The 13,328-nt window shown below is 38.9% G+C and overlaps 1 protein-coding gene across 1 annotated transcript in view; it reads left to right on the top strand.

Moving 5' to 3' along the window:
* Positions 1 to 13,328, top strand: part of DMD (dystrophin) — a 2,981,380-nt gene that overhangs the window by 1,806,721 nt on the left and 1,161,331 nt on the right. The window contains exons 46-47 of the mRNA XM_040336499.1: positions 8,479 to 8,626; positions 10,904 to 11,053. Coding sequence (XP_040192433.1) covers positions 8,479 to 8,626; positions 10,904 to 11,053 — 298 coding nt within the window. The remainder of the gene's footprint in view (positions 1 to 8,478; positions 8,627 to 10,903; positions 11,054 to 13,328) is intronic.

Here is a 13,328-nt window from a genome sequence, read left to right as displayed (position 1 = left end):
GATCAGCTTTCCTCGTTTTCTGAGATTATACTTTATTAATGTGGACAAAGGTAGAGAAAGAAAAACACAAGTACTTTTAAGACCTATGCATTCAAATGAATGCTTATCTTGTCATTCTGAGTATTAGATTAAAATTGTTTTACATATACTGCGACAAAATAATGAGACCCTTTCCCATTGACAAGTTTAACAATTTGAATGGTTGCGTCCTTCAGCCAGGTTGTCTGATTTCCATCCCCCATCTTTCTTCCTCCATTGTCAAATGCCTGCAAGCAACTCTGCCCCGCCTTCTGCTGAATACCACTGTGTGTGTGTATGACCCTTCAAGTGTCCAGGAGGATCTTGTTGCCATCACAACTCACCACAAACTCCTTTTACTGAAACTGTGTTCAGTTATACCCACCCTGATGGACTAAAACCTTGGCTGGTGCCAAATATTTGTGCATATAGCTCTGTCCTTGGCTACTGTGTGTAGCTACTGTATGAGTCCAGCCTTTTAGCAGGCTATGGAAGATGTAATAACTTTAAGAGGTCTCCGTGGAGATTAGGCAGTGTCACCTAAGCAGACAAAAATAACTTGATTTCAGAATGCGGATAAGTGTGATGTCACCAGTTACTTGTGGCTTCAGGAACAATCAAACTAAATTACTCTTAAGTACAATTGTACTATACTCTCTGCTATTTGCCAATCACTATGAGTCTCACAAGTCCCAGGATATCTATATGATATTCAAGAAATGCTCTTTGAACTTAGTTATGGCACAAAAAGAAAACTGAGCAATGACTAATGACCACATTTGATGAATGCCAAATATTAGAACTGTAGAGAGGACTGTATGTCACATATACAAAGAAAATAGTCACATGACTGTTGCTAAACCCAGGTGTTACTGTTACTTTTGTCATAGTTGGTAATAGCTACAATGACATAAATTGATATAAGACAATTATCTAATGTCGAACGAGGAAAAAAAAGAAAAAGAACTGTTGGAACTTGGCCTAACCCCAAAATGCTATAGAGAAGCTTTAAAGGGGTTGCAAAGGTTCATTTTTTATTTTCTAAATAGGTTCATTTAAGCTAGTGCATTGTTGGTTAACTTACATTTTCCTTTGATTTCCCTTCTAAATGTTTTTCTTTTCCTATAATGTTCCCCATACTCCTCTCTTTTTTTTATATTACCATTGCTAAAGCAAAATCAAGAATCACCAAAAAATAAAGGTGATATAGGAAAGAAAGAAAAATAGTTAACATTAAAATAAAATAAAAAATGAAACAAAAAAAGTAAAAAAAAAAGTACAGATTTAATGCTGCCCCAACCTGAGATTTATGCTACCCCTTTCTCTTTAAATTGTTAAAGCGCATTGAATCTGTATTTTTGTTAAACAAAACAAATATTGAAACTGCCTTCAAACATTGCAGCTATACAAAAGGCAATGCCCCCTCTCTGTAGTGATGAACATATTAATTGATTCTCAGTGAAAAACCATTTGCAAGTCAAACAGGCCACATGAAGTTGTATAAGAGAGAGGCCAGACACTCTGTTTAATGAAACAGACCACCAAAAAATATTTATTTTAGAATTTAGTTAGGCCTGACTGTAATTAATTCCATTCTAGGTTATCCTTAAAACAAACATAAAAACTATGTTTAAGGTAATCTGTGTTTCAAAGTAATTTTCTGAGAGGTTCCTAATGGACTAACTGGTAGTGGATTCTTGGAACAGACTTCCAGCAGAGGTAATGAGTCCATCAACAGTAAGTACAGTCACAAATTCCCAGACACACTCGCATATCTGTACTCTGACAAACAAAAAGTTATAGGAACACTTGGTTGGTTTGTAAGTACTTAAAGTCTAAGAAGACAACATGTAGACATAAAACATTTACACATATTAATAGCACATGAGTCAATTTGGAAGGAAAAACAAAACACAAGCTCTACTGAATCCATAAGGTCTCAAAAGGTGCAAAGTAATTTATTATTATGTACTTTCCGAGTGTCAGAGTGAATTAAACTTCACTCTAAGCCACAGGAAAGGGAAACGAAACAAAATAAAAATACCTACGGTTTCTCAGAATTATAGGGATCGAGATCTCGTATCTGTGCACAGGTTATTTATTTGCAAATACATTTAAACTTGTAAAAAAAGGTATAAATTTAAACTGGTACCATTATTGAGCTCAATACAAACGAAAACAAAAATAAACAATACAAAGCATGTGCATTAATGTGATCACATTTCTTCTTGATTGCCATAAAACAATGGTGTACACACCTCTAAAAAAAAAAATCTTTGTTCATACATGGACAGTTCCTACACATCCATTCCATCACAGATTCATTTAGACTAAATCCCATACATTCTGGATAGAGCTTTGGTAATTGCAAATACATTTCTAGGCATTTCTGGCCACTGAAAGAATACAAAAAAAAGAAAAAACATTGGAATATTATACTTTACCTTTTGTTAGACGCTTATTTACGCATATCTACAGCTATCTACATACAACTGCTTTATATGTATATATACTTTCAGGAACTCACTTAACCTGAAAAAAGATAACTTGTAGAAAACAGTTATTACTCTATCCCCTTTTTTTCTTTAACCTATTTAAACAATCAAACAATACAACAATCTTACGTGTACATTGGTAAACGGTGAATGACATTCCCACTTTGATCTAGTGAAACTAAAATACCCTCGACCTCTAAAACATAACTTATATCTTGAATTTTATCCCTGGTTTTAGTGTACTCCCGATGGACAAGTTACTCCCTCCATTTTTCCAATTCAAGGACTCAATAATGTTTCTTTTAAAGGATTGGAATTCTTTCACAAACTGATCCTGTTATTGTTTCATTTTCCTAATCTCATACTGTAAAGCCTCATTCTCTGCCTTAATACTTGAGGAAGGGATGTATGATTTTTTATTTTAATATTTATTACTCCTAGGCCCTTAACCCCAGCGGGGTGAGTACATTTCCATGTCACGCCTCTTTGTTGTATATTGATTTTGTTTTACTATCTGTTCACCAGAAGACAAACAAAACTGGGAAATGTGTCTGAATAAACCACAAGTGAAGCACTTTATCTTTTGTAAAGTATTAAAGCGTCTCTTAACAACTGGTGTGATTTTAGGCTGAGAATATTCAATGGATAAAACCTGATTAACAACTTGTTCTGTCTTCGTACAAGATATAGGGGCACTTTCAAAAGAGGTTCCACCTTTCAATGAGTTGTTGAAACTAGCACATACTCCAGACGGAGATAATTTCCTGTTGCACCTAGACATACTCAAACCGGTTGCATTACAATCTAATATGTGTAGATTGCACATGCTGTCCTGGGATGGAAGATGCAGACAATTGTTCACATTTACTGTCTGTATCTTTCAGCCCACGTGTCAGCTGATCAACCTCTCCCTGCTCATTTTGGTTGTCCATTGTTGGTTGCTGGTGGCTAGCTTTCATATTTGTCCTAGCAACTCTAAAGCCTCGTACACACGGCCGAGGAACTCGACGTGCCAAACACATCGAGTTCCTCGGCCAGTTCAGCACTGAAGCCGCCGAGGAGCTCGGCGGGATGAGTTCTCCCATAGAACAACGAGGAAATAGAGAACATGTTCTCTATTTCCTCGCCGAGCTCCTCGTCGGCTTCCTCGGCCGAAAGTGTACACACGGCCAGTTTCCTCGGCAGAATTCAGCCAGAAACTCGGTCGGAAGCTGAATTCTGCCGAGGAAACTGGTCGTGTGTACGAGGCCTAAGGCCGCGTACACATGGTCGGTCCATCCAATGAGAACATTCCAAAGGACCGTTCTCATCGGTTAACTGATGAAGCTGACTGATGGTCTGATGTGCCTACACACCATCAGTTAAAAAACCGATCGATTCCAACGTGGTGACGAAAACACAACGTCGTGCAGAGAAAAATGAAGTTCAATGCTTCCAAGCATGCGTCGACTTGAATCTGAGCATGTGCGGGTTTTTAACCCATGCTTTTGCATACTAACCATTGGTTTTGACCTATCGGTTAGGCGTCCATCGGTTCAATTTTAAAGCAAGTTCTAACATTTTTAACCAAAGGATAACTGACCGATGGGGCCCACACATGATCGGTTTGGACCGATGAAAAGGTCCTTCAGTCCGTTTTCATCGGTTTGGACCGACCGTGTGTACGCGGCCTTAGAGTACTGCTATTTCTTTTGGATATTTCTAGATCCTCCTCGAGACATATGTTTTGTGACAACAATGGTCTGTAATTGTTAACTAACCAGAAAGCCGCAACAATAAGTGCAGTCTTACCCTTACGTTAGCTGTATTTTTTCTCTGTAAGTTAACATTTACATAATCTTGTGCCTGGTGCAATGGGCTTTTAGATTCCTCCATTGCTCTTATTATTTCAGAGCTACTTTTAACTTTAGCAATCCAGCCCATCAATTTCTCCATGATGTACAAGTTCAGTGATGATACAACAATGCACCACAGAACAGACTTTTGACATAGTAGTCTACCCTTTAGAATATGCACAAGAGTGGAGACACAAACATTATATAACACATTAATAACACTACTATCTTCCCAGAATAAAGTCTATACCCAAAAACAAAAGATAGAGGAGACATGCTGAACAATAGTTCTGAGATCCGCACACAAGGAACCCTCTAGGTAGACAATAGAACGGTAAACACATCCGTGTTTATACTAATATATGCTACACCCAATTCAGTTTTTTAAAAAAATCTACCAGAAACTAAGCTTATCAAATTATTGGTAGGGTTTATCCTTAAAAAAAATTCAAGGTATAATACAGTATGCTAAATGCACCTTATTTTACACTCTATAATTGCTATCAGATATTAGATTCCACAGTCTGGTAATTTAACTAACAACAATGAGAATATTATTGCTTGTATATCCTTCCTTGTAGCTCAGCTTCAATGTCCTATACACAAATACTATGGCCCAGATTCTCAAGGAGATACGATGGCGTATCTCCAGATACGCCGTCGTATCTCTGAGTCTGAGCCGTCGTATCTATGCGCCTGATTCATAGAATCAGTTACGCATAGATTTCTATTGGATTCGACCGGTGTAAGTCTCTTACGCCGTCGGATCTTAACTGCATATTTTTACGCTGGCCGCTAGGGGCGTGTACGCTGATTTACGCCTAAAAATATGTGAATCAGCTAGATACGCGAATTCACGAACGTACGCCCGGCCGAAGCGGTACAGATAAGCCGTTTACATTAGGTGGTGCTATATGGTGGCTTACATGCGGCGTACCAATTTTAAGTATGGACGACGTTCCCATGTTGAATTTTGAAAAATTTTCGTCGTTTGCGTAAGTCGTCCGTGAATGGGGCTGGACGTCATTTACATTCACGTCGAAACCAATACGTCCTTGCGGCGTACTTTGGAGCAATGCACACTGGAATATTCTACGGACGGCTCATGCGCCGTTCATGAAAAACGTCAATCACGTCGGGTCACAAGTTATTTACATAAAACACGCCCCCCTGTTCCAAATTTGAATTAGGCGGGCTTACGCGGCCCTATTTACACTACGCCACCGCAACTTACGGAGCAAGTGCTTTGAGAATACAGCACTTGCCCGTCTAAGTTGCGGAGGCATAACGTAAATAGGATACGTTACGCCTGCACAAAAATACGCTGATCTACGAGAATCTGGCCCTATGTCTTTAGTGGGGACACCATTTAAATAAAAAACAAAAACCTGTTGAACCTTTTCAACATAACAACCAAAACCACACTCTTTCTGTGAATTTCCAATAAAAAACATATGTACTCACCATAAAGCAAACTCAATCAATGGTTAGAGATAGCAATGAAGCTTGCTGAGCACAAAAGAAACAAATAAAAACATTTTTTTCCCACTATGTACTTCCTCCCCATTACATTGACCTGTTATAATGGTACTTTTTCAACTATGTTTACGAGATATAAAAAAAAATATGTGGTGTATCCTCTCTCCTTAGAGTTACCGTAATCAAATACCCACTAATAAAACAAAAACATTTACCTATATTTTTCCCTAGATAAACTTGCTGTGACCTCCAAACTACCAGAAAAACTGACTCAGTTTAAATTCCCCCCAATAACCTTAATCTGCATTACACACATCTTGGTATTATATTAAATACTTTCAGTCCTATATTCAACTTTGTGGATGCCAATCTGTTACCTGTTTATTATATTTAAGATTTAATATCGCAAAGATATGTTGTGGGTTAAATGATAGTTCTTTGACCAAGAGTGAAAGCTTTAACACATTAACATTTATTAGGGAGCAAAGTTGCAAGTCTATCTAATACATAAACCATCTATCTATAGTCTACAACAAGGGAGAAAATATTAGGTTAAAATAAAAGAATTACATGAAGAAATACAGAGTATATTCCTTAAAACATTTATCTACAAACATATTCAGTCACAAGAAAAAGGCAGACATTTCCCATATTTATCCTTTGGTTCCATTCTGATGGCTGCTTACCCATAAAGTGAAAGATTTCCCTGCCCTCTAGTTCATGTATATCATTACAGGCTGATGCCTCATTGGTTGGCATAGTGTGGCTCTTGATTGGAGGGCTTCCCTATTACAGGTTGAATATATCTCCAATTCCTATACTTTGCATAAGTCAGACCCCTTTAATGCAAATCCTTGTGACTATTCTGGACAAGGAGATTTAATTTGATTTTCCCAGGAAGTTAAATATGATTACGGGTTGGCCTCCCTTCATTGCATATCCCAGCATGGGATCCTTTGAAGTGAGTATGTGTAAAACTATGAGGTTTGGATCTCCATTGTTTGTATACACACGCCTAGGCACCGTCTTGTCTGCTTAACCTAGCCTTATTGGTGGCTCTGTTACATAGATACAAAGCTAATTGAAATGTATTCATATTTACAATATTTTACAGCTATTAATGGAGATTTCCCATAAACTCAAAATGTAACATAAGTATGATACTGAAAAAAAAGTACCTTACTTCTCTTTTAAGTACCTGATTTTGACTTGGTATCAACCTCCTATAATCCCAATCCCAGCAGAGAGAAGCACTACCCAGCTGCTGACATGGCACTGATGAGAGGATAGAGCAAATGAGCTTATATATTTGCTGTATCTTCTTTTACTGGTCAATCACAGGCTAAGGGAGGGACAAAACCTAGGAATGGTACTTTGCTGTAGCAAAATCAGGTCCCTTCCAGACCAGGCTGTGTAGTGTGGCATAGCTGTATAAATTTCAGTACTAAACAAACATAATTAAAAATCTTTTGACATGTAAGGCCCCATGTACACTGGTACATGGGGTGCTTGTGTATAGATGGTTACATGTATGGCAGTATGCACCCAGAAAATAGTGCCCTGAATGCAAGCATCTGGATCTGGACATTGCACCTCTACCTTCCATCTACACCTAGAGCCTCAAATAACAGGGCTAAACACCCAGTGTGCATGAGGTCTGAAGCAACCCATATATGTATTTGATCTGTTTGTTTGGCTGTTTCAGCTGTATCTACTGTAAAATGTACAACATGTTTAATACATGGAAATATAATATTTCAAACTTCATCCTAAAATGATAACTGTATATACATTTGCTTACCGTGGGTATGTCAAAAGATTTACTGTGCAACTCCTTAATGAGTGATGTTTACAGCAAAAAGGAAAAAAAAAGAAACATTTTTTCTCAAACCTTTTCTTCACATTATTATGCATTCTTATAGAGATGCACAGAAATTGTTAGCTAGTTTAGTTGTTTTTATTTTAGGTGTTAGCATGAACTAAATCTAAATATAATATACAGCATGTTAAAGTATTGTTTAAAATCTATAGACTTTTGGACAGTCAAAATCCTACCCAACTGTCTAAGTTAACACAACCTACTTACTATATTTGTGTTGTTAGGTGAGATAGTGGTGGTAAAGATTTTGGTTCTTAGAGCTTTGCCCTGTACACTTGGGGGCAGATCCACAGAGAGAGTACGCCGGCGTATCTACTGAATCAGGCTGGACGTAATTGACGTCCACGTCACAAAAAATTACGTCCTTGCAACGTCATTTAGCGCAATGCACGGCGCATGCGCAGTTTGTTCGGTGCGGGGACGCACTTTATTTAAATGAAACACGCCCCCTACTCGCCATTTTGAATTAGGCGCCGTTACGCCGCGAGAGATACACTATTCCGCCGTAACTTACGGCGCAAATTCTTTGTGGATTCAAAGCTGACAAAAGTAAGTTACAGCGGCGTAGCGGATCTCACATACGCTGCGCCCATCTAATTGTATGTGGATCTGCCCCTTGCCCTCTACACATGCCCTATCTAAAAAAGTATAAGACACATGAAAAAAAACTTTAGCATATATTGCTAAAACTAAAAAGTAACTCGTTTTTAAACAAAGTAAGCTGCCCTTCCCTAGGCTAAGTGTATTCACAAGCTTGTCCATCTTTTTCCAGACTAGAAGAGGAGAAGAAGAACTTATATGGACTTCAAGGAGAGTTACAAAATTTCCAAGTGTGGTTAGAAGATGCAGAAGAAATTGCCAGTACACCAGCAGAGCAAGGAAATGAGCCTCAGCTAAATGAATTACTGGAAAAAGTCGAGGTATAGTTTATCGCCTTTTTTTTGTATGTACTTTTGTTGACTGCAAGAGCCCTGTTCTTGAATTACACTCAAACACACTTCCAGTCTACTTACTTTAACCACTTCCCACTCAGCCTATTGTGAAATGATTTCAGGTGCCAGAGGTCCCTTTCCTGGGTGGATGTTATATAATGTCATCCAGGTGTGTTCCTTGTGCATGCCCTAGGGGCCACACAGCTGCACGATCTGCCACCTGCTGTGTTGACTGGACACTGCGGAAGACATGTCATTGTAACGGGCCAGCCCTGGTACCATGCATTTACTGTGACCAATCACAGAGATTATGTGTCAGTAGTACATAATGCCTTTCATTCATTGACATTCATTGGGTAGTATTTTGATGTCTGTGACTGGTCACAGTTGTCACTATGGTGAAACTGTACTACTTTACTACAGTACAAATTGTATTGTATATACATATATACCTCAGCTTTCTAAACACTCCATACTAAGTCAGACCTATAGCTCTACAACAACAAAGCTCATGACTCCATTGATTAGAGAGTTTTAGTTCTGACTGTTGAACCTCTGCAAAGAGATTATTGTTTTGTAACTAAGAGCTCAAGCCCCACTCTGTAGCATGTTGGAAGGAAACAGGTGTTTTTACTCCAGTCCAAACATAGAAAACTGAAATTTACATTAACACTTGTGTATTTTAGGTGCAAAAAAAGTTCTGCTTGATGCATCTTTGACGAGCTTTCATGAAAATGCTATTATATATTCCTATGGTAATGCACCAAGAAGGCATGTAAACCATACCTAAATTGCAACACACCTAAAATGTAGGCTATGTCTTGTCCTTTGTCGGAACTACTGCCACTCCTGTGAATAAGGTTTGCTAAATTAACCACATAGTGACTGTCCACCCACAATGTACTGCAAGCGAGCACTCACTATCGGCAAAGCGGCCTACTTCCAGGTTTAGTTCACCCCTGCCAGAAGCCGATGTGATTGCACACAACAGGAGCCTGTCAGCAAGTCCTGGGTCAATGATTGAATTATTGTCTGGGACATGCTGATCGGCTGTGAACATTTAAAGCCCAGAGCTCTGTACTGACATTCAACAAAGAGCTTTGTACACAGGGAACGATCTCTGTGTTTCTCATCCCTGCAAACAATTTGCACACATTACACATTGTTAGGCACATAGTTAACCACCTGATCACCCTAGTTATTAACTAATTCCAGGGTATTGTTATTAGTACAGAGACAGGGTATGGTATTATTACTGTATTAATGTAACTGGTGATGTCAGTGGCAGTTTGTCAGTTCCCACCAGCATCAATTAGTGTCAGATTTCTCGTCACACTATTGCAGTCCCAGTATAAGTTGTTGATCACCACCATTAGCAGTATAAAAAATAATTAAATTCCAGTATATGTACCACAGTTTGTAGGTGCTATAACTCTTAGGCCTTGTACACACGGTTGGTCCAAACCGATGAAAACGGCCTTAAGTCCAGTTTCATCGGTCAAATCCGACCGTGTGTATGGCCCATCGGTCCGTTGTCCTTCGGTCCAAAATTTTAAAACATGGTTTAAAATCGAACCGATGGACCGCTGCCCGATCGGTCCAAACCGATGGTTAGTACAGAAAAGCATCGGTTCAAAACCCGCGCATTCTCAGAATCAAGTCGACGCATGCTTGGAAGCATTGAACTTTGTTTTATTCAGCACGTCGTGTGTTTGACGTCACCGTGTTCTGACCCGATCGGTTTTTGGAACGATGGTGTGTACGCACATCAGACCATCAGGCCACTTCAGCGGTGAACCGATGGAAATGGCCCGTCGGACCATTCTCATCAGTTTGGAACGACCGTGTGTATGCGGCCTTACACAAACCAATCAATATACAAGAATTGGAATGTGTGTATCAAAAAAATGTAGCGTAATACATTTTGGCTAAAATTTATGAACAAATAAAAAAAATTGGATAGGTTTTATAGCAGAGAGTAAAAAATATTGTTATTATTTTTTTTTTATTTCTGGCATTTTTTATTTATATTACAAAATATAAAAAACCCAGTAGTGATCTAATACTGCCAAAAAAAAAGCTCTATTTGTTTAAAACAAATTACATAGATCTACTTGAGTACAGAATTGCATGACCGAGCAATCGCTAGTTAAATTAGGACAGTGAATAGCAAAAAAAATGGCCTGGTCATGAAGGGTGTAAAAGCTTCCAGAGCTGAAGTGGTTAAAAAATTATTTATTTTATTTTATTATTTTATTCTAACAGTTTAAAGTGGGCGAACTTCAGCCATGCAAAGAAGTGTTGAAACAACTGAATGAATTTGGTGGAACAGCTATAGGAAGTGCTACAATATCTGCTGAAGAAAAAAGAAAAATTGAAAGTGGACTAAAGGAGGCTAATCATCGCTGGATAAAGGTCAGCAGATCAATTTTTCTCCAGATGTAAAATATAATCTATAATGGGCTTGGTTCACATTCTCTGCACCCCAGGCTCACCCTATTTTGAAGCCTATTAGAGCCTCTAGCTCTAATCAGCTGCTTCAAAAAAACACCCCCTCATTGGAATTCATGCATCCAGTATCCTGCAAGGGGCCAGATGCATGGATAGGAGGGACAGCGCCCGTGCGCCCTTAATGGATGGGCTGCCCCTGGTAACATTTTATAAGTTACTAATACATTTTCTGAAGAATCCTGAAGCATATCTACATTGATTTCATGCTGCTTACTCCACCAAATGCTATACAAATCATATTACCCAGATGCCATACCTTAACACTGGATGTTAATTAGGTAGCCAACATTTATTGCTTGGTGTTACTTGCAAAATACTCAGAATTAATGCTATATTTATGCATATGTACAGTAAATATATTGACCCCCATGCTACTCTGTAAATTGGTGGTTTATGCCAGATTTTAGGAGAAGCAAGCACACTGATGGCTCAGGTATGTGCTGGTTTCATAATAGAGCCAGAGCTAGAGCTTAGGGCCCCACCCTCCTGAGGGAGGTCAATGTGTCTGAGGGGATCCATGTGAGATGCTGATGTGCATCAAGGTCTGGTTGAGTTAGAGGAAGGCCCAGGCCTGAGAGGAAGTCTGTGTGGCATAGGATCAGCCAGGAGGCTGTAGAGAGAATCCTGGAGGGACAAGCACAGCTAGAGAGCTGCAAAGAAAGATGCAGAGCTAAAGACCAGCATCTTTGCATACCACTGGGATGTGTTTGATGGTCAGGAAGACCAAAATGTGTTTAATGGTCAGGAAGACAATGCAGAGGTACTAGGAGTAGTAAAGCTGCCACAAGAAGAAGGTTATGTTTTTGTAGTGATGGTGAGAACTCCCTGGGTGGGAAGACCTATCTGTATGAGATTTGACTTGCTTTTAAATAAAAAAGGACTACTATGCCCTAAAAACACAGTTTTGGACTGGCACAACTCATTGAAAATGCACTTACCGCTTGTTTAATCACCCCAATCTTACATATATATATATATATATATATATATATATATATATATATATATATATATATATATATATATATATAAAATCATGGAACATTTTGTTTTTGATTTTGTGAAAGCTTTTCTAAAGCAATTGTGCTGTGCTCAGTTACATAACTTACATAACAATAAATTTGTGAATGAGTCTATCCAAATATGATAAATTAGTAAGAGGTGGAGAGTGGAGATTGATCGGAGTCAGTCCCAGACTTCTTAGGCCCCGTACACACGACTTTACGCAGAATTCAGCCAGAAACTCGGTCGGAGCTGAATTCTGCCGAGAAACCCGGCGTGTGTACACTTTCGGCCGAGGAAGCCGACGAGTTCCTCGTCGAGCCAAATAGAGAACATGTTCTCTATTTCCTCGGTGTTCTATGAGGAAAGTTGGCTCGCCGAGATCCTCGGCGGCTTCACACAGAACTCGACAAGCAAAACGATGAGTTTTGCCCGTCGAGTTACTCGGACGTGTGTACGGGGCCTCACAGTATATGCCTTGGAAACTCCAACACAGAGATGTCTCTGCCAGTTCAGTCAGTTCCTGTCTACCTGTAAGCTTTCACATTTGGATGTTCAAGCACCTCTTGTTACACCCTCTATATTATGAAATAAATAAATATAACAAGGATGGTTGACAATAGCAGGTCTGTAAACCCAGAAACTCACACACAAATTTCTCGCCAACAGAATCTTGCAAGAGATATAAGACATTGTTATGCAATTTAACTTTCTAGTATCTGCCAAAGATAAAATATCAGCTTTGGGTGGATTTATCCTCTAATATTACAAAATGTATAATCTGAATAGATACTGATAACTTCCATTAGTCACATAATGAAAATACATTGGGGTTGATTTACTAAAAGTTGAGAGTGCAAAATCTGGTGCAACACTGCATAGAAACCAATCAGCTTCCAGGTTTTTTGTCAAATCTTAATTGAACAAGTTAAAGTTAGAAGTCAATCGTCTATCAATCACAAGTGCACCAGATTTTGCACTCTCGACTTTTAGTAAATCAACCCCCATTGTGTCAGTAATTCTGGTAATTTACTGCTACAATTTAAATTGGATACATTTGCATTAGCCAGGTTAGGTACTAAGGGCCAGATTCACGTAGGGGAGCGGCGGCGTAACGTATCGTAGATACGTTATACCGCCACAAGTTTTCATCGCAAGTGCCTGATTCACAAAGCAC

This window comes from Rana temporaria, chromosome 2 (genome assembly GCF_905171775.1).
Source record: "Rana temporaria chromosome 2, aRanTem1.1, whole genome shotgun sequence".
Lineage (NCBI taxonomy): Eukaryota > Metazoa > Chordata > Amphibia > Anura > Ranidae > Rana > Rana temporaria.
Note: the sequence above shows the minus strand (reverse complement) of the source record. Positions and strands in the feature narration are given on the sequence as shown.